The sequence below is a fragment of the Ranitomeya variabilis genome, chromosome 2, assembly GCF_051348905.1.
Source record: "Ranitomeya variabilis isolate aRanVar5 chromosome 2, aRanVar5.hap1, whole genome shotgun sequence".
Lineage (NCBI taxonomy): Eukaryota > Metazoa > Chordata > Amphibia > Anura > Dendrobatidae > Ranitomeya > Ranitomeya variabilis.
This window is the reverse complement of record NC_135233.1, coordinates 663,092,495-663,114,503: the sequence shown is the minus strand read 5'-3', so window position 1 is coordinate 663,114,503 and position 22,009 is coordinate 663,092,495. Positions and strand designations below refer to the sequence as shown.

At 42.3% G+C, this 22,009-nt stretch overlaps 1 protein-coding gene across 1 annotated transcript in view; it reads right to left on the bottom strand.

Annotated features, from left to right (window-relative positions):
* The window catches only part of EZR (ezrin), a 92,084-nt gene that overhangs the window by 30,538 nt on the left and 39,537 nt on the right, over nt 1-22,009 (bottom strand). Inside the window, exons 3-4 of the mRNA XM_077289228.1 lie at nt 13,774-13,857; nt 3,927-4,022 (exon numbers count right to left, since the gene is read on the bottom strand). Of these exons, the coding sequence (XP_077145343.1) occupies nt 3,927-4,022; nt 13,774-13,857 (180 nt within the window). The remainder of the gene's footprint in view (nt 1-3,926; nt 4,023-13,773; nt 13,858-22,009) is intronic.

The window sequence follows — 22,009 nt, the reverse complement described above, 5'->3', positions numbered from 1 at the left end:
ACTGGAGGCTGGACACGCGCGCTTTTTAAAATGGGCGCGTGTCCAGCCTCCCGTGACGTCCCGGCTTGTGATTGGTTAATGGCGGCCATGTTGCCGGGACGCGGACCAATCACAGCAAGCCGTGACGTAATTTCGTCACGGCTTGCTGTGATTGGTCCGCGTCCCGGCAACATGGCCGCCCTGACCAATCACAAGCCGGGACTTCACGTAACCAAGTAAAAGCGCGAATTTTAAACAAACAACGCTGCCGGTTCCCTCGCTGAGGTCCAGGCTGCGTCGGAGAGGTGAGTATAGCGATATTTTTTATTTTAATTCTTTCTTTTACACATTTATATGGATCCCAGGGCCTGAAGGAGAGTTTCCTCTCCTTCAGACCCTGGGAACCATCAGGAATACCGTCCGATACATGAGTCCCATTGACTTGTATTGGTATCGGGTATCGGTATCGGATTGGATCCGATACTTTGCCGGTATCGGCCGATACTTTCCGATACCGATACTTTCAAGTATCGGACGGTATCGCTCAACACTAATGGCCATTTCTCCAATGTGTCCCAGCAGCTGTTTACCAACACAATAATGCAAGGCCACATATTTCTTGTGCTAATATGAGCAGCTTTCATAATCTAAAAATGCTATCATGGTCTGCAATGTCTCCAGACTTATCTTCCATTCAGCACATCTGGGACATCATTGGTCAGCAACTGCAAAGGAAGCTGCCAGCAGCAGACATTGCTGATTTGTGTGTCCAAGTGCAATCAGCATGGCAGAACATTTCACAAATAAACTCAATGACAACATGCCAAGGTGCGTAAATGCCTGTATTTCTGTACATGGTGCTCATACACGATTCTGTGATCTTCATAATTCCATGACATTTCCTTCTTACTGTTGCAATTTTAATATCGAGGAGGGTATATACAACAGATAAGATATTCAAAAAATATACCGTATATACTCGAGTATAAGCCGACCCGAGTATAAGCCGACCCCCCTAATTTTGCCACAAAAAACTGGGAAAACTTATTGACTCGAGTATAAGCCTAGGGTGGAAAATGCAGCAGGTACCGGTGAATTTCAAAATTAAAAATAGATACTCCATACCGTTCATTATGGCCCCATAGATGCTCCACATAAAGCTGTGCCATATATACAATGCTCTGCACCATTGCCCCATAGATACTCCACATAAAGCTGTGCCATATATACAATGCTCTGCACCGTTGCCCCATAGCTGTGCCATATATATAATGCTCTGCACCGTTGCCCCATAGCTGTGCCATATATATAATGCTCTGCACCGTTGCCCCATAGCTGTGCCATATAGTGCTCTGCACCATTGCCCCATAGCTGTGCCATATAGTGCTCTGCACCATTGCCCCATAGCTGTGCCATATAGTGCTCTGCACCATTGCCCCATAGCTGTGCCATATAGTGCTCTGCACCGTCCATTATTGCCCCATAGCTGTGCCATATAGTGCTCTGCACGATTGCCCCATAGCTGTGTCATATAGTGCTCTGCACCGTTGCCCCATAGCTGTGCCATATAGTGCTCTGCACCATTGCCCCATAGCTGTGCCATATAGTGCTCTGCACCATTGCCCCATAGCTGTGCCATATAGTGCTCTGCACCATTGCCCCATAGCTGTGCCATATAGTGCTCTGCACCATTGCCCCATAGCTGTGCCATATAGTGCTCTGCACCATTGCCCCATAGCTGTGCCATATAGTGCTCTGCACCGTCCATTATTGCCCCATAGCTGTGCCATATAGTGCTCTGCACGATTGCCCCATAGCTGTGTCATATAGTGCTCTGCACCGTTGCCCCATAGCTGTGCCATATAGTGCTCTGCACCATTGCCCCATAGCTGTGCCATATATATAATGCTCTGCACCATTGCCCCATAGCTGTGCCATATAGTGCTCTGCACCGTCCATTATTGCCCCATAGCTGTGCCATATAGTGCTCTGCACCGTTGCCCCATAGCTGTGCCATATAGTGCTCTGCACCGTTGTCCCATAGCTGTGCCATATAGTGCTCTGCACCATTGCCCCATAGCTGTGCCATATAGTGCTCTGCACCATTGCCCCATAGCTGTGCCATATAGTGCTCTGCACCGTTGTCCCATAGCTGTGCCATATAGTGCTCTGCACCGTTGCCCCATAGCTGTGCCATATAGTGCTCTGCACCATTGCCCCATAGCTGTGCCATATAGTGCTCTGCACCGTTGTCCCATAGCTGTGCCATATAGTGCTCTGCACCGTTGCCCCATAGCTGTGCCATATAGTGCTCTGCACCGTCCATTATTGCCCCATAGCTGTGCCATATAGTGCTCTGCACCGTTGTCCCATAGCTGTGCCATATAGTGCTCTGCACCATTGCCCTATAGCTGTGCCATATAGTGCTCTGCACCATTGCCCCATAGCTGTGCCATATAGTGCTCTGCACCGTTGCCCCATAGCTGTGCCATATAGTGCTCTGCACCGTTGCCCCATAGCTGTGCCATATAGTGCTCTGCACCGTTGCCCCATAGCTGTGCCATATAGTGCTCTGCACCGTTGCCCCATAGCTGTGCCATATAGTGCTCTGCACCGTCCATTATTGCCCCATAGCTGTGCCATATAGTGCTCTGCACCGTCCATTATTGCCCCATAGCTGTTGCTGCTGCTGCAATAAAAAAAAAAAAAACACATACTCACCTCTCTTGCAGCTCCTCGGCGCCATCTTCCCGGCGTCTCTCCGCACTGACTGATCAGGCAGAGGGCGGCGCGCACACTATATGCGTCATCGCGCCCTCTGACCTGAACAGTCAGTGCAGAGAGACGCCGGGAAGATGGAGACAGCGCCCGGCGTGTGGAACGAGGACAGGTGAATATGTCATACTTACCTGCTCCCGGCGTCCCGCTCCTTCCCCCTGCCTGTCTTCGGTGCCGCAGCCTCTTTCTTTATCAGCGGTCACCGGCACCGCTTCATTAGACAAATGAATAGGCGGCTCCGCCCCTATGGGAGGCGGAGCCGCCTATTCATTTCTGTAATGAGCGGTCCCACGTGACCGCTCAGGGGAAGAGCTGCGGCACCGAAGACAGTGTGACAGGCAGGGGGAGCGCCAGGATCGCCGGAACTAGGTGAGTATATGACAGTGCTCACCCGCCGACCCCACCACCGATCATGACTCGAGTATAAGCCGAGAGGGGCACTTTCAGCCCAAAATTTTGGGCTGAAAATCTCGGCTTATACTCGAGTATATACGGTAACAAGAAGTGAGCTGCCTTCGTTCGGCATCCAGTCAAGCTCTCCGAACTAGTCTGAATATGACAGCCACAGAATTCAAGACTGGCCATATTCTACATTAGTAGAAATGCATTGTTAAAGGTGTTGTGTAGTCTTAACTGGAAATCTGCAGTCACTCTATGTGACTGCAGACTTGTGAATCCTCACTTCATGAACACTGCGAAATGCACCTTCCCGGGCACATTCCGACTAGACTGTTTTCGGCCTCACACTATTTATAAGGCTGCTCTGCAAGTAAGGAATGCGTACTCTGTGGATTCGTTGCAAATTTGGGAACAAATGCTCAGCAGAAATTTTCCACAAGGTGTGCACATGGCCGGGTTTCCATAGAGATCTGATGTTACATTTCCCAATAACAGGAAACAGGAAACAGCATTAAAATGCATGTACGTATTTATTCAGGCCGTTCAACAACACTTGTGGTTCTATCTTAGAAATTGTGATATTTTCCCCGGAGTTTTACGTTAGATCCATATCTTCCTACAACCCAAGTCTCTGTTAATTACTGACATTGGTGTAACAAGTTCTGCACTGGTTAAACAGTTACTGTATGATGACAGCTGAAGGATCAACAACATCTCAGGAATTCACTTTGTATGGACTTCTGAACTCAGTGACTGATAGACAAGCCTACCTTTTTATCGAGTTTCAGCCAAGTCGGGAATCCCTTATTATCCATGTACTGCAGTCCGAAGTACCACACTTCACGAAGGCCCACAGTCTTCACCACCTGGAGCAACAGAAAACTTGTTAAAGACCCAAGCACATGTATAGGTGAAAGTAATGCTCAGTTACAATAGTATTCCCAGTGTTGTCTGCTATGGACTGTATCTTATGGTAAGAAGGTGGGCTGCCCAGCTGCTGTCACTCCCAGTGATCAGTGGTGATCTATAGAAGCTAGCGTTACCTCCACTGCAGCACCAGGTTACAAAACTTATGAAATATCACAGTGACTTATCAAAAGATTTGATCAGCGAGTTTGATAGTGCCTCAAAAAGATGAGTGCACACTGCTAAGCCCTCCTCTCCAAGGATCAGTCAAGAAGAAGGGCACCGCATAAAGTTGAGCGATTCTGCCCTCTTTGTTTTGTTGGAGTCTTTGCACTGGGACCACCAATGATTGGAAATGTTGGACAAGTCTCTATGATGTATCAGAAGTTTCCAAAAAGGATAGTGAAACTTTTAGATGAGGTCCATGTTAAAGCTTTATATGAGTGTAAAGCATTATCAGCAGTTCCTTTATATATATCTATCACCAAAATCAATTCCTTAACAAGTGAAAACATTACACGTAACAGAGAAGGCATGCAAATTCTGTATGGGGGTCCCCAAAAAATACAGGCACAATATACAGAACAGAGAGTGCAGTGGCCAATGCAATGATTCAAAATGACCTCTCACTTCTCTGAAACCTCATGAAGAAATCAGAGACTGAAATATAATATATTCTTTAAAAAGAAATATAAATATATATGTATATATATTATACAGTATTATACAGTATCTGTATCCAGTACATGTTCTGTCCATATATTTTAACACATACATTTCAACAGGAATATTGACCGGTGTTGTGGGTTGACAATTGTCCATAAATTTGCGGACAGCCCTTAAAAAACGAATGCTTTTCTCTGCCATTCTTAGCATCTGACAGAAAAAAACACTGTCCGTGATTTTTTTAAATTGTGCCGAAGTTTGTACTGCGTATGCGTGAAAAACACCGACATGCACAGTGCAAACAGAAGAGTGACCACAGCGCACTGAAGACTCTGAAGAGAGCCCCCAGCTTCTCAGCGATCAGGCACAGGCAGGATGACAGGCCTGGTAAGTATGGCAGACATTCTCAGCCAGTCCTGTCTCCTGCCTCCTGTCAGAGTAGCCTCCGAGCAGTCAGTGCATCTGACAACTCTCCTGCCCCTCTGTAGCTACCTCCACCCTTGTACTGAGGGGGCTTTACTGGGAAACCGCTGCACTGGCCCGTTCAGAAGCCGTACCTGCAGTGTGAATGCTGCCTGAATGGTCAGTGCAGTCGTTCCCCAATAAAGCCCCCGCAGTACAGGGGGTGGTAAGTGGCTATAGGGGAGGTTGATGTGATGACCAATGTTAACATGGGTCAGGCAGCTCTCACAACTTCTCAGAAGGAAGGAGAAGTGTCAGATTCACTGACTGCTCGGAGGGTATTCCCAGCAGAGGTACACAATTGTGCTACACTAGTCTTTCTGAAATACGTGGCACCAAATTCATTAAGACATACACGCCACTTAATGAATTGAGCACATCTCCTCCGTGGCATGCACAGGGACCAAAATAGCATTTCTGGCATACACAACATCAGCACTTTTCATGAATTTGATGGGCAGACGTGGCTATGCCCCATCCCCTTCAAACTGGTGTGAAAACACCAAGAGCCTCAAAAGTTATGCGCAACTACCTTTGCGCAGAAAATGTGTGACTTTTCAAAGTTTGGATGAACTGGCCTCATTGATTTTTTTTATTTAGGGCAAATTTTTATGGTTTTTACAGGAAAAAAACAACAGAATCCCCAGGATTCTATGGGGACGTGTCTTTAGGCTGCTCTGTATTATTATCCTGTGAGCACCACCTCCTTGTAAATAACATAAAAATGCATAAAATACAAAAAAACTGAATAATCAGGGGAGCAGCAGGAATAAAATAAGAACAAAAACTGGCCAGTTCTAACCCAGAAAGATCCTTTTTAAATCATTGCTCCAGGAATAGAAAAATATGAATAATGTAAAGGAGTATTCCAATCTCCAAGATCCTATCCCAAAATGTAGTAGGTGTAATAATAATAATATTGGCAAATACCTCCAATTAGCATAGTTTCTCTGATTCCCTATATCTCTTTTTTTCCTCATGTGCAGGCATTGCAGGACCTTAGGTATCCATGGTTACGACCACTGATATAATGACAGTTAGTTGCTATTGGAGGTAACCATGGATACCTAATGTCCTGCAATGCCTGCACATGAGGAAAGAGACATAGCGAATCAGAAAGACTATACTACATTTATAATTGGAGGTATTTGCTAATATTATCATTATTATTATTATTACTATAACTACTAAATACTGGGATAGGATCTTGGAGATGGGAATATCCCTTTAAGTTAATGGCATTATAAAGAAACTCCTAAATACATTTAATTAGCAAATCATACTTGTTTTGTCTTCAGATGTAATCACTATAGAATTAAAATGGACACTATTCTATAACACTGACAGAAACGTGCCCTAGAATCTTCAGACATATGCCTGTGACCTTGGACAGTAGAAGCTCCTTCATCCTCCCTTTATGTATAGGAAGATGTGCTCCCAGTGTATGTTCTGATCTAATACTGGAGATACCAGAAGTGGTGAGGTGAGAGACCGCACACACTGTTGTCCATCATGTCTATCTGATCTAATACTGGAGATATCTGGGGTGCTGATGTAAGAAGAGGCTGTTCACACTGCTATGCACCCTGTCTACCTAATCTAATACTGGAGGTACCATGGGTGCTGAAATAAGAAGTGGCTGCTCACACTGCTGTCCACCATGCTTTTCTGATCTAATAGTGAAGGTACCATGGGTGCTAAGGTAAGAAGAGGCTGCTCACACTAGTTGTCCATCATGTTTCTCTGATCTAATACTGGAGATGCCAGGGTTGCTGAGGGAAGAAAAAGCAGCTTTTACTGCTGTCCACTATGCCTATCTGATATAATACTGGAGATGCCAGGGGTGCTGAGGTAAGAAAAAGCTGCTCTTACTGCTGTCCACCATGTCTATTTGATATAATACTGGAGATACCAGGGGTGCTGAGGTAAGGATAGGCTGGTCACTGCTGCCCACCATGTCTATCTGATATAATACTGGAGATACCAGGGGTGCTGAGATAAGGAGAGGCTGGTCACTGCTGCCCACCATGTCTATCTGATATAAAACTGGAGATACCAGGGGTGCTGAGGTAAGGATAGGCTGGTCACTGCTGCCCACCATGTCTATTTGATATAATACTGGAGATACCAGGGGTGCTGAGGTAAGGATAGGCTGGTCACTGCTGCCCACCATGTCTATCTGATATAATACTGGAGATACCAGGGGTGCTGAGATAAGGAGAGGCTGGTCACTGCTGCCCACCATGTCTATCTGATATAAAACTGGAGATACCAGGGGTGCTGAGGTAAGGATAGGCTGGTCACTGCTGCCCACCATGTCTATCTGATACAATACTCCAGATACCAGGGGTGCTGAGATAAGGAGAGGCTGGTCACTGCTGCCCACGTCTATCTGATATAATACTGGAGATACCAGGGGTGCCGAGATAAGGAGAGGCTGGTCACTGCTGCCCACCATGTCTATCTGATACAATACTCCAGATACCAGGGGTGCTGAGATAAGGAGAGGCTGGTCACTGCTGCCCACGTCTATCTGATATAATACTGGAGATACCAGGGGTGCCGAGATAAGGAGAGGCTGGTCACTGCTGTCCACCATGTCTATCTGATATAATACTAGAGATACCAGGGGTGCCGAGATAAGGAGAGGCTGGTCACTGCTGTCCACCATGTCTATCTGATATAATACTAGAGATACCAGGGGTGCCGAGATAAGGAGAGGCTGGTCACTGCTACCCACCATGTCTATCTGATATAATACTGGAGATACCAGGGGTGCCGAGATAAGGAGAGGCTGGTCACTGCTACCCACCATGTCTTCCTGAATTAAAATACATGATATATGTTATCTACATGTCACAGCAGCGGAGCTTCCTACTGCACATGCTCATAGGCACCTTTCCTAACATCCTAGGAGAGGTTTCTGTTAATGAGAGAACACAGAGGTTATTTTAATTCTATAGTAATTACTTTCATAGACAAAACATTTATTTGTGATTAGCTAATTAAAGTTATTTTCAAATTTGATATTACAAAGGTCATCAAATCAGCAAGGCAAAGTGATTCTCTCTCGCCCATACTGTTAAAATCTCATGATATGCAGAGTAGAGGAGTTGACCATTATTTCTGTTCCGTGTGAAAATATATTATGGCATATAGAAATACTTTGTATAATTTAAAGAGGAATTCCCATCTGGTACACCTGTGGCATATCCATGCAGGTCCCTTTCATGGTACCCAAGTCTATCTTGAGAACAGGTTCCTAATTTGCTCTGCTGTCAGTGAAGTGGCGGTCAGCATTCCCTACAAATGAATGGGAATTCCGACCACCTTCTCACTAATAGTGACACATTATATTGACAAACCCACATCTACTAAATATTTATGGCTTATCCTTTGGATATGTCATAAATGTACGAAATGGAAATACCTTTTAATTCTTCTGTCACTTTCATTGTTTTTCTCAGAATTGACAGAAAAAAATAACTTTACATAAAATTACAGTTCTGACTGATGAATTCCCAACTATTTTTTATATTTGGGTGTGTCAAACAGCTATAATACAACAGTATGATTTATTTTATATTTATCTACACTTTCATTTTCATTAAACCGGATGTAATCCTACAGGACCTCTGTGTGATTCTACATCTCTGACAGGTGCTAGCACTCTCAGTCATGCCGCACCATGCAAAAATTCAATATGATCCCAGACAAATATCTAACCTTGCTGTAACACGCATTTATTATCATTTCAGGAAGCCTTTTTAGAATAGATAAATAAAATGAGTCAATACAGAAAAGTATTAAACGGAATATTACTTTGATTAACCTGTTTCTGGTGTCCACTAGAATGATAGGTCCTTGACTGTCAAAAGGAGCAGTCCGCAACAACCAGGAGCCCGGGCAAACGAAAATGCTTCACTTTGAACAGAAAGATGCCCCTTTAGCCCTTCATCATTATTAGCAATCCTTTCAACAGGAAAATGGGCGTTTTCACCATGATTCATCAGTCAGATGTCATTTACCCATGGCAATGAAAAATAAACTTATGTATACTATGTAGCCAGAAAGGAACAATATTTGTTAAAAAAATAATTTACTTAAATTGCCAAAAGCTTTCCAGGGTTTGATAAAATTAGGACAGCTGAATTAATGGAGGCTGGAATTGCAAACAGGCATAAATTAAAGTAAGGTCTATGAAGAAAGTCAAGCCAAAAACTTAAAACAATTACTTCTGGAGCTCAGAGATTCCTTGCAAATGAGCACTCGGCAGGTTATTGTTTCTGGTGCGAGGCTCATTAGCCATACACAATACGTAGTTATTTCATGAAAATCACCAGAGGGTGATGAAAGAAGAAATGAACAGGGATTTTAATGACATATTCACATGTTCTCCACAGAAGATCATAGGCTGACCCGGGTTCAGGTTTACACTCATTTGGGTTAATTAAAGTATCCATATTACAGCCCAAATCCCTCACCCCTAATACTGGCCATTTACAAGAGTTCTCAGCAGATTCCCTAACTACATTGGGCTCGGAAGTTCATATTCACATGTTCTCCACAGAAGATCATAGGCTGACCCGGGTTCAGGTTTACACTCTGTCCATGCTTTGGGGTTAATTAGAGTATCCATATTACAGCCCAAATCCCTCACCCTAATACTGGCCATTTACAAGAGTTCTCAGCAGATTCCCTAACTACATTGGGCTCGGAAGTTCATATTCACATGTTCTTCACAGAAGATCATAGACTGACCCGGGTTCAGGTTTACACTCTGTCCATGCTTTGGGGTTAATTAGAGTATCCATATTACAGCCCAAATCCCTCACCCCTAATACTGGCCATTTACAAGAGTTCTCAGCAGATTCCCTAACTACATTGGGCTCGGAAGTTCATATTCACATGTTCTCCACAGAAGATCATAGGCTGACCCGGGTTCAGGTTTACACTCTGCCCATACTTTGGGGTTAATTAGAGTATCCATATTACAGCCCAAATCCCTCACCCCTAATACTGGCCATTTACAAGAGTTCTCAGCAGATTCCCTAACTACATTGGGCTCGGAAGTTCATATTCACATGTTCTCCACAGAAGATCATAGGCTGACCCGGGTTCAGGTTTACACTCTGTCCATGCTTTGGGGTTAATTAGAGTATCCATATTACAGCCCAAATCCCTAACCCCTAATACTGGCCACTTACAAGAGTTATCAGCAGATTCCCTAACTACATCGGGCTCGGAAGTTCATATTCACATGTTGAGAATCATCTCAAAATTTGGGTACGGAATATGCGCCTAACTCCGCAACAAATCTGTTCTTATTATTCATCAACAATCATGTTTTGTTTTTTATACTTCCTGGTAATTGTCTATGACAAAAAAAATATTCAACATCCAATGCAATTCAATATGAGAAATCCGCACAAGAAATTCGGCATGCCCGCAAGAGAGACATGTTGCGGTTTTCCAAAATGCACCACAGGTCAATTTACATATAGTAAATAGGAAGCACAGTGGGCATGCTCTCTATAAATATTATCCACTTTGATGGATCTGTAAGAGGTTTTTTGCAAACCGAAAATATGCATGGTCAGAAATTCACCAAAAACTCATTGTGGGAACCTAACTTTAAGGTTTGGAGCTTTGGCAAAAGCAATTGTTTTCCACCCACTACGGATATTTCGTAAATACATAATATATAGAGTTGGTGAAATAAGTATTGAACATGTCACCAATTTTCTAAGTAAATATATTTCTAAAGGTGCTATTGACATGAATTTCTCACCAGATCTCGGTAACAACCCATCCGATCCACATAGGCAAAGAAAGCAAACCATAGATGTCTATAAATTAGGTTATGTGTAATAATGAGAAATGACACAGGCAAAAAGTATTGAACACATGAAGAAAGAGAGTCATGCAAAAAGCCACGGAAAGTCATGGCACCAACAGAAATCTATCAGTAATTAGAAAGCAATCCTGCCACTTAGTGAAAAATAAAGCTGGTTCAAGTGATGGCGTTTAAAAAGGTGTCTCATTACCAAGGTGTCACACTAGAAAAATATCATGATGGGTAAAATCAGTGAGCTGTCTCAAGACCTTGGTGACCTTATTGTTGCAGAATATACTGATGGCATTGGTTACAGAAGCATTTCTAAGCTATTGAAGGCTCCAGTGAGTACTGATGGAGCCATAATCAGGAAGTGGAAAGAACATGATTTCACCATAAACAGTCCATGGCCAGGTGCTCCCCGCACGATTTCAAACAGATGAGTGAAAAGAATTATCAAAAGAGTTGTCTAACAGCCAAGGATGATCTGTGGAGAGCTGCAGAAAGACCTGGAATCAGCAGGTACAATTGTTTCAAATAGAACTATAAGTAATGAACTGAACCTCCTTGGCTTGTGTGCACGCTCACCACACAAGATTTCATTGCTGAACAAAAAGCATGTTCAAGGCGTTTAAAGTTTTCTCAACAACATTTAGACAAGCTTGTGAAATAATGGGATAATATAATCTGCTCAAATGAGAGCAAAATTGCACTCTTTGGATGCCATAATGCACACCAAGTTTGGAGGCCAAAAGGCACAGAATATCACCCCCAAAACACCTTACCAACAGTGAATTTTGGAGGTGGGAACATCATGGCGTGGGACTGTTTTTCAGCATACAGCCCTGGCAAACTTCATATAATTGAAGTAACGATGAATGGACAAATGTACCGAGACATTCTTGATAAAAAAAAAAGAAAACAAAAACTGCTAGAATGGCCCAACCAATCACCGGACCTGAATCCAATAGTAAATTTATGGAAGGAACTAAAGCTCAGATTTCATAGAAAGAACCTATGGATCCTTCAGGATTTGAAGAGTGTTTATGTGGAAGAATGGGTCAAAATCACACTTGAGCAATGCATGCAACTAGTTTCTCCATACAGGAGGGTCTTGGAGCTGTCATCATCCACAAAGGCTTTTGTACACAGTATTAAAAAATGTCACACTTTTTCCCTGTGTTATTTATTCTTATTACACTTAATTTATGGACATTTATGATTTTAATTATTTGCCTGTGTGGATCGGATGGGTTGTTACTAGCATGTGGTGAGAATTTCATACCAATAGCACCTTGGAAAAAGGGTGATGTGTTCAATACTTATTTCATCCGCTGTATACCATATGCACAACCAGAGCTTTGCACAGGAGTGAGGATACCAGAGTGCTTGTGGGGAAAGCAGACAGGCAGTTTGTGGCCCCGATGACTAGCAAGACTGTAGGGTGTTCTCTCCTACACAAGGGTATATAGAGAAGAACACGCTGCAGTCACAGGGACAGCGCTGCGCAGGTGTCAGGATCCAAGAGCGCTTGTGGAGAACTGTACAATGTCATTAACCCTATTACATAGTATCAAAATTACATTTCCAGTTTAAAAATGACAAAAAAAGAAGTTTTTAGTTACTCTTTAACTTTCACAAGCACACGCATATGTACATATTTACATTATGTATTTATGCCAAGATGTGTGACAAAACATTAATAATTGTCTTCATTATGAGCTGATTCCAGGCAGTCTGTGTCCTTGAATATGTTACAGCGGTGAGAGCTTTGCCTCTGACACAGGGTACCGTACCTCCTGTACTACACTCACAATACCTTGAGGCTAGGGCTAAACTGTTCTTTATGCATGATCCACAGCTGCAGCATTTATACATGACCAGACACATTTTTTCCACATGCATGCAGTTTTAAGAGCTCCACGTTGTATTCTTGCTCGGTTCATTCATATAATTTTTGCCTCTTTTTTTATCATATGTGGGGCCTAATTGTTTTTTTCTATGAAATACTTGTCGAAAATGGTAAGAAAAAAAGGAAACATGTGCCTGTTTCTCACGGTTATTTTTTTCATGGCCACAACAGCTCACTGAAACACATTCTATTTAGTGTTCCCTGTTCAGTAAGAATTATTTTTATAAATCTGTAATCCGTGTGCTTTTTTGTTGGGAGCAGGGCTAGAAACACAATTTGGACGGATGCTGGCTTTCTTTTATTTTTATTTCCAGGTATTTCTTTCATTGTGTCCCTACAAGGTCATTAAAATACCTTTTGAGGGTTCATTTCAGCCTTTGAATACATTTTTATTATTTCTGATTTCCCCTGACACATTAGTGCCAATTACAGGGAACATCAGCCTCCTGAGTTCACTACCGAGCTGATCTGGATATGCTAAGACCTAGTAGCTCCTGCTCCCTCCTAGAACCCAGCGATCACATCATCGCTAGCATCGGAGGAGGATAACGCTTCCCAAACTGTATACCCAGCGCTCCCTTCAGTGTCCATGCAGTGAACAGGGAGGCAGAGATAGTAATAATTCATCTCTGCCTTATCTATGTCGGGTCCGGCCGTCTCTGACAGCTTGTAGCTGCCCGATCGGCATGTAGCTGCTGTAATGACGTTCTGAAATATCACTATAGAGTAGTATGTGGCTTGGACCAACGTCTCAATCGTTGGGTGGTCCGCAAGTAGCTAACATACTGATCGAAATTTTGTAAATACTTTAAAGTTACAATGTCACAAGGCGTACCTGATCAAAAAGCTGTTTGCCAGTAGTGTTGGGCTGTATGGCAAATTCCAGCTCCGCATCCATAGTGGTCACCCGAACATTGACCTGAAATTAAAAAAAGATGTCAAATATCATGAGTACATACATACGACCCGAAGCATGTTATTTTTATACTTTTAATTATTTGCAACAGACAATAAAACTAAAAGAAAAAGGCAAATTAGAAAAAAGGTTTTGGCAAAAAAAAATACATTGAATTATATTAACGCATTTAAAGCTAATTCTAGCAAACTGTAGTGTCTTATCAATGCGTTCATACAGAATACATACTAAATAAATACAATATTGGTTGTATCATCATGGATTCTCATACTAGCCTGGAACTGGTGGCAATTAAAATTTAGAAACATGTCATACCCAATAATCGTCACCAAATTTGTGAGCACTTAGATTTGCATTTTTATAAAAAAAAAATCTTTGCCAGGAATGTATTATGCAGCTTAGAGACTGGTCTGACATTACATAAACATTTTCCTTTGGCTAAGACTGGGTTCACATAATGTTTAAAACCACATACGTGGCTTTGTTAGGGGCTCCTTCTAAATCTATAAAAAAATAAATAAATAAAGATTCGGATGGAGCGTCGTATGGCCTCTGTCCCAGAATTGTTGGGTCTACTATTTTATTTGTCTACCTAAAACGTTATTGTGCAGATTGCCATCCCAGTGGAGAACAAATAAAAAATATTCTGGACAAAATAAATGACATTTATTACTACTGTGTGAGAATGTGCTTAAATGTAGACCATGCAGGCAGAAGGAGCAGCATATTTATGACTGAAGTGCACGCTGTGTTACAGAACAGGTGCATCTCGGTAAAATTCAGGCCCATTTTGTAACTTTGGCACATATTGCTTGACGTGTTAGACACTTTTCTCCTTCTTACGTGATTTCTGGGCAGACGCCGCCAGAATAAAGGTCAAATGGAGAATACAGTGACTCCATCTGCCTTATTCTAGTGAAAAGCTCCCAATCTCGTTTTTCTGGGCTTCAGATGGAAAGCCCTTCTGAAGTCTCAAACATAGGGTAAAGTGTAATGTGAACATGGTCTAAGAATGCAATTTTGGTGATAAAATTCTTGTTCTTTCCCTTGCATAATAATATTAGGTCTGATATTCTTGGCAGTATAATAATGGACTGGCTTACAGAACGGGATCTTACCAGTATACACTATATTATATTATATATATGATTATTCTAAGTGCACAAATATTGTGTCATTACAAATAACTACAAATGTTTACAATTATCAACTCAAAGCAAAAGATTGACAAACGTACCTTCCAGCTATGTACAGTCTGTGTATAAAGGTGCCTATACACCAACAGCTAACAGCTACCTCTCTGAACCTCCCAAACTACACCCTCAAATAAAACAGCCAAATGAGAGGAAGACAAGGGAATCAGCTAACCTACCCCTGCGCTATGCTGTGCAGTAAAAAGGCACGGCTCAATTTTCTCTGTTCCCAGCAGTGTAGATTAAATACCGTAGATTTACCCTGTGTGCTGAGTATGACCAAATCACAATAACATTAATAAGAAAATATTGAAAAACATATAGATAGTAAGTATTAGTCTGCTAAGGAGGATAACAAGAAAGCTATAGACCCGTTAGTGATTACTTGGCATTTTTCTTGGAATTATTTTTGACTTAATATTAAAGCTGCTTAAAAAGTTATTGGGTCACTAACTCGCTCACAGACGTTTTGTGCAGATTTCCGTCCAAGTGGAAAATAACTAATGAGTATTCTGGACGCCATAGGCGAGATTTACTATTACTGGAAGTTCCAGCTGTGAGAATGTAGATCAAAAGGGGCGCCAAATCCATGACTGTAGCGCTGATAGATTGGGTGCATCTTGTTAAAGTCCAGGGCCATTTTGCAATTATAACACATCTTCCTTGACATGTCAGGCTAGGTTCCCACGATGAGCTTTTGATGTGCAGAATTTCTACACCTATCATTGAAATTAAGTTACTTGCATTTTTTATAGCGTTTGTGTGTATTTTTTTACATGCATTTTTTCGCGGTTTTGACTCTTTTCGGTACGACATGCGTTAAATAAAGCTGCTTTGTTTTTCATCATTCCTGGTATTTGGCTTTGACAAACCTTTATTGAAATACTTAGGGGTGGATTACATGCACTTTTGATGCTTTTCCCCCACTGAGCGCTTTTTACCCCTTCCCGGCTCCCTTGACTACTACACTACTGAAAACTCTATGTCCCACTTATTCTTCCTAACATTTGGACTAGGAGCACTAGTTGCAAATTAATATCTCCATACGATGGCGGAGCTTTGGAGTGGCCACATGCCGATCAGATCATATTTGGGCTGCTAGTAAGAATACAATTCCGCTAACCTGTAAAAGTACATTTTTCATCAATCAGATGCCCTAGTAATGACGATATTGGGGCCAATAGCACACTGATTAAAACAATACCCCAATTATAACATAGGATCACGATTCACGCCAAGCTTCCATGTAAATTAATGTAATGCCTAAAAATTCTAAAAAAAAAATCCATCAAGCCTGATGTTCCCGATGTGTAGAACAAACAGATTATGTTTCACTGAATGTGTACTTTCATATGCTGCTACTCATAAAAGTTGTTGACTCACTTTACTGAAAAGGGGTTTCGCAACTTTGTCAGCAGGAGTGCGCTGCTCCTGTGCCTCCCAGCTTCCTCCTTGCCAGGGGATGGTGTGCTCCTGATTGTCAGCTTGGACCAACAGCATGGACACACCGCTGGCTTAAAGCGTGCACTCTGTGTGCATCAGAATGAAGCTGGCCTGATCAGAAATCTGGTCAGCTTCAGCACCATTTACAAGCTCTATTGAAAAGAGCTTGTAAGTGCTGTGCTCCTTGCGTAGAAGATCATTCACCTCTGATAAACAGCTGCAGATGTCGGCACAAGGAGCAACAAGCAGGAAACAATACAATTAAAAACCCTCTGTTGTGGGAAGCAAAGTTTTTTACACTCTGCACTTTTAACTATTTATGATGATTAGTCATATCTTTTATGACGTATATTGTAGCAGTCTTTAAAGGAGCATTCCTAGCATGTTATGGTCTTAGATATGCCATCATTTACTACGGCTCCCCAAAGTGAAAGTGGATATGTTGCTGTTCCCTGTACATTGTGTGCAGGTATGAGCTAAAAAGACCTAGGTCACTTTATTACTGCGATCAGACAAGGTCCTAGAGAAGGAAATGTTACAGCCTTTCCTAAAGATATGCTATACATTAAAATACACCTCTTTAAAGGGAGCCTGTCACCAGGTTTTTGCCACCTATTCCAACAGCAGCATAATGTAGAGACAAAGACCCTGATTCCAGCGACACGTCACTTACTGGGCTGTAGATATGATAAAATCACTGTTTTACCAACAAGAGGACCAGTAAACCTCCGGCCATGTAGTCCTCCATATTCTTTAGCTGTATATAACCCAGCACCCACCACTTATTGTCAGTTTTCTGCCTATGCACAGTGAACACAGAAAGCTGCCAATCAGTGGTGTGGGTGAGGTTATACAGAGCTCAGCATTTACAGAACTGCTAGATATGCAGCAGATAAAACTGTGATTTTATCAAAATGACAGTAAAACGTTAAAATTCTAATACAGTGAAATTAAGAGATGAATGTACAAACAGACCTCTTAAATAAAGATAGCTTTCATTGCTATACTTTACTACTGATAATTACATAACACAATACTGGCTGCACTTGCCTGTTATACGGACAATAACTGCTGGGTGAGGTCCCATTACTGGTAGCTGGACTACGAGTATTATATTGTCTAGGCAGGTAAAAACGTAGAGTAATTATCATATTAATACAGTGGTTTACTAAAGGCCCCCACACACATCGGCTGATCTAATATGTATTGGGTCCCCCAAATATCATTGACAGATAATGTCGGAAGAGACGCATCCTGCACGTCTGATTTGGGACTGCTGATCCTTTTGTTCTCTCTGAGATAAGCCACCTCCAGAAATGTCTCTCTCATAGAGAATTAAAGAGTAATTGGCCGAGACAAACGCTCCCCTGTGTGGGAGAGCAAGCTGGCAGCCGAGCGAACACATGCATCTTTACTATTTGAGGATGACATGGAATAGTTACAATGATTTGGGACATTTTCCTGTGCATCTTAAAGTGGCCCAGGACTTCACTAGTTCAAAGTTCTTATTTTATTCCTGCTGCTCCCTTGAGTATTCCCATTTTTTTAACTTATTTTTTGTTTTTAAATCTGTCATATGAGCAAGATATTGCCCTTTATATTTGGTGCAAACAGCTAAGGTCCTAACAAGGGGCATGTCTCAGAGTGTAATAAGCCACGCCCTCGGAGAATCCCGTGGGCCACGCCCCCTTAGTAATAATTAGCGCTACATTAAAAACATCTCTGTAAAAAAAATACAAGAAGAATAAAAAGTTGTATGCTCAGGGGAGCATCGAGAGCAAAAACTGGCCACATATTCTTCTTTTTCTATACTGATATATAAAATATATGTTACATTAACTGAAGAAAATTCCACTTTTATATTGAAATATTACAAATCTGAACACATTTGCCAAAATCTGTAAAACAAAAAGTCGTATCCCAAGAGTTCCTGTAATTGGCCTAAGCATTGAGCTGGCTGCAGTGGTGACTATAGTTAAAGCTGAAGGTACGGTAAGTGGGATTAAAAAGCAGATGGGATTAAAAACACCTACGCATCTTTTAAAACCTGGTAAATTGAAGCCCTGAGCAGACTGACAGATGAAGCTGCAAAACAAAAGACACTTGGCCTTAGTACTCAGCACCTGTGCATAGATCTATGTGTCAGGAGACGAGAATCCTGCTAATATGAGGGGGGTACGGGCAATCTGCTGCCTATGGGCCTCTCACAGGAAATATCAATGTTCCCTGTCGTACGCTGTATCTGTGTTGTTGGACGCCAATCACCGGTTGTCGCCCGCAGTCTCCTGTGTGTGACTTGCATTACACTAGAAATCGCTTGATAAACCGTTGCTTTAATATAACAATCAATGACTGTTTGGGTATGGTCACAAAACATTTTGCTCTGAGGCAGTGAAAACTGCTTCTGGAACTGCTCCTTCCGTTTTTGGAGGTGTTCTTCGTTTCCTGAAGCAGCACTGAGGCGTTTTTGAAGTATTTTTCCACAAGCATTTTTTGCAGCCTTTTAATTGGACATGGCCTACTTTGGAGCGTTTTCCATCAGGAGAAGCTTTGGAAAAAAGTCACACGCACTATCTTATTTTCCCACAACTTGAAAAGTAAGAAAAGTACTCAGATAGCTGAACATATGTCTGTGAGCAGGGAGTCAGGAGGTTCCCAAACCCCCAGCCCACTCAAATCGGTCCAGCTATCTTTGCTCTTACATATGTGTGTGGGCTGCAGGAGTTGTCTAGTTTGAGGGAAACGTTTTAGGCCGCCATGTAATGCTCTAAAATAACCATAGAAGCATTACTTATTATCTGTGGGAGTCCTCCACAACTCCCCATCAGTCTATGTTTACAGGGCTGCATCCTGTCCGCCACACATGGCGGCTGCTGCGTCTATGGCATCGGTGGTTTCATACTGGCCATGTGTTGTAGACAAGACATCACAGCCCTATAAACAGAACAAAGTACTGCTTTGGTTTTCATTTTAAAGTATCGTAACTTGAAGCTCCTTGGCTCCAAAGCAAAATGTCAGCTATGACAGGTCGTTTTTAGTATTGGTCTTCTCATATGAGCCAAAAGAACCTTTGGGCTCCTGTAGGCCTCAGGATCCAGGTGCAACTGAAACCCCAGCACCCACTATAGCTACGCCTCTACGCCTCTGCTGTCCACCAAATTTTACTCTGAACATACAACCCCTTTAAGTGGACATTAAGTCTACAGTTTTTGCAATGGGTATAGCACATCTCTCTTTAACCAAGTGGCATATACCACAGAACTTGTGTCATAAAGGGGAAAAAACAAATACCCACAGAGAGCCCAGTGTATAGTGCATACGCCCTGCTGTATGAAAGGAAAATTGTCATATTTATTACGGGGAAGGGGGGCATAACTTTGCATTGAGGGGCACAATAAAAAAAAGAAACGCGGTTCCAGAATCAGTGAAACAGCGACAAATGGAGTAGGCACTCAGTTTAAATAGGAAAAATCCAGTGAAAGTTCCCCCTTAAGCACCGTACTGTATAGAATATGTACACGTTGTGTATTGTGTGTTTTGGGTAAAATATTTCCCTGCCTACTTATTTGTTGTCTAAACGGATTTGAGGTCTGGCACAGACACTCTCCAGCGTCCATATGTATAAATGGCGGTTATCGCTACACTGATTGCATAAGATCTATTGACATCAAATACGGATTCGTAGAAAAGGTGCGCACACAAAGCCTCCATTGTGCCGTGTGCGAACACATCCTGTGTGCAGGATATCCTTTACTAGGCTGGGACAGGCTGGCTTTTATTTTACAAAGCTGAAAAAATGTCCCAAGCACCAAGTTTCACTTTTGGACTTTTCTTGTTTGTCATGTTAAAGTGGCAGTTTTAGGGTTACCAGGAAAACAGAAGTCGTCTGGCAGGAGTATTTAAATTACGGCAATTTTATTAGCCTAACACTGCATGTAAAAATGCCAGGATGTTTTAGTGTTTTTTGTATTTGTTTGTTCCATTTTCAACATTACAAGTCACGAGATTCATAGGTCATATAGATTCTTCTTTCTTTGTGACACATGGTTTGTAATGTGAAAAAAGCAACATAAAAAGACAACAAAAAAAACAAACAATTGAAGTCTATGGGAGAAAAATGCCATAAGCTGCCTAAGGGCTTGTTCACAGGACCATAGGGTCGGGCCAGTTATGCTAATGACACGCTGTCAGAGTCTGATCCGAGAGCACAGGTGAGAAGATGGGGGTGTAATCCGAGTGCAGTCCAATGATTTACATGCACCCGCAAAACTGAATGAGTGAATGCCATCCCGATTTGCCTGCGTTTTTAATACAGACAAGAATAGTCTATGGAAAAAACACAGATCTGCGCTGCTCCGTTATATAACACTGTTCTGAGTGCTATCAGATAAAACATTGGATAGTACTCGTCCAAGTTATATGCTTGTGTGGGCGAACCCTAAAGAATAGAATACCTACAGTATGCTGCAATTTAGTTAATAAGCCCCAAACACCCAAAAACCAAGTGAAGTGGAAAAACACCGCCACTGGGAAAAGGCAGTGTATGCCGACTTGGGACTGGCCAACAGGCGAATCCTCCCATGGGCCCCTGTGTACTGATGGGCCACCACCCTCTTATATGGGCAGTACTTGGCACTATATACTTGACTCACTATGTACAAGCGGAGGCAGCATCTTATTTATGTAACAATCTGCCCAGTTCATTGTTATAGAAATGTGATTGAGAATAATGTCACATTTGCATGTAGCTGAAAAGTGGGGCCCTGGAGTTGGTTACTGACAGACCCTTGGCACCCCAGTCCGACACTGAGTGTATGAATAGTACATGCTTCACTGTTGCTCCATTCATTCTCCATGGACAAGTTGAGTGCTGTAATACCAGGACTAGATTTGTTTATGTAGCCTTGGGATGTAAACTAAAATGTTTTTTTTTTCACACTGACTACAAATAAATATCTTAAAAAAGGAAAGACCATCTTTCACTGGATTTCCTAATTAAAAACAAAGTACCTCCGCCAATTGCTGCGGATTCTGGCACAGTTTTTGTTTTTTTCCTCCATTCCACAGTTATGACCCCTGGAAATAAATTGTCCCTTCAACAACTGGCCGTATAGGACAGAACTTCCCTAAGGGCATTTGATTTTTCTTCTTCTTCTCAAGACATGGCCAAGTCCACATAGAAGTACTTCAGCATACACCCAGTTTGTTGAAGGGAAAATTTACACATTACTTGGGGTGGAGGAAGCTTTAGGCCATGTTCACACAGTGCGTTTTTTACCGCGGAACCGCGGCGGTTTTGCCGCTGCGGTTCCGCAGCTGTTTTCCATGCAGGGTACAGTACACTGTACCCTATGGAAAACAGGACACACTGTGCACATGGTCCGGAAATTTAAAAAAAAAGCCGCGCTGAATAGCTCCCGGAAAAAAGAAGGAGCATGTCAATTCTTCTTCCTGAACCGCAGCGGTTCTGCACCCATAGACCTCCATTGTGAGGTCAAAATCGCAGTAAAACACGCAGA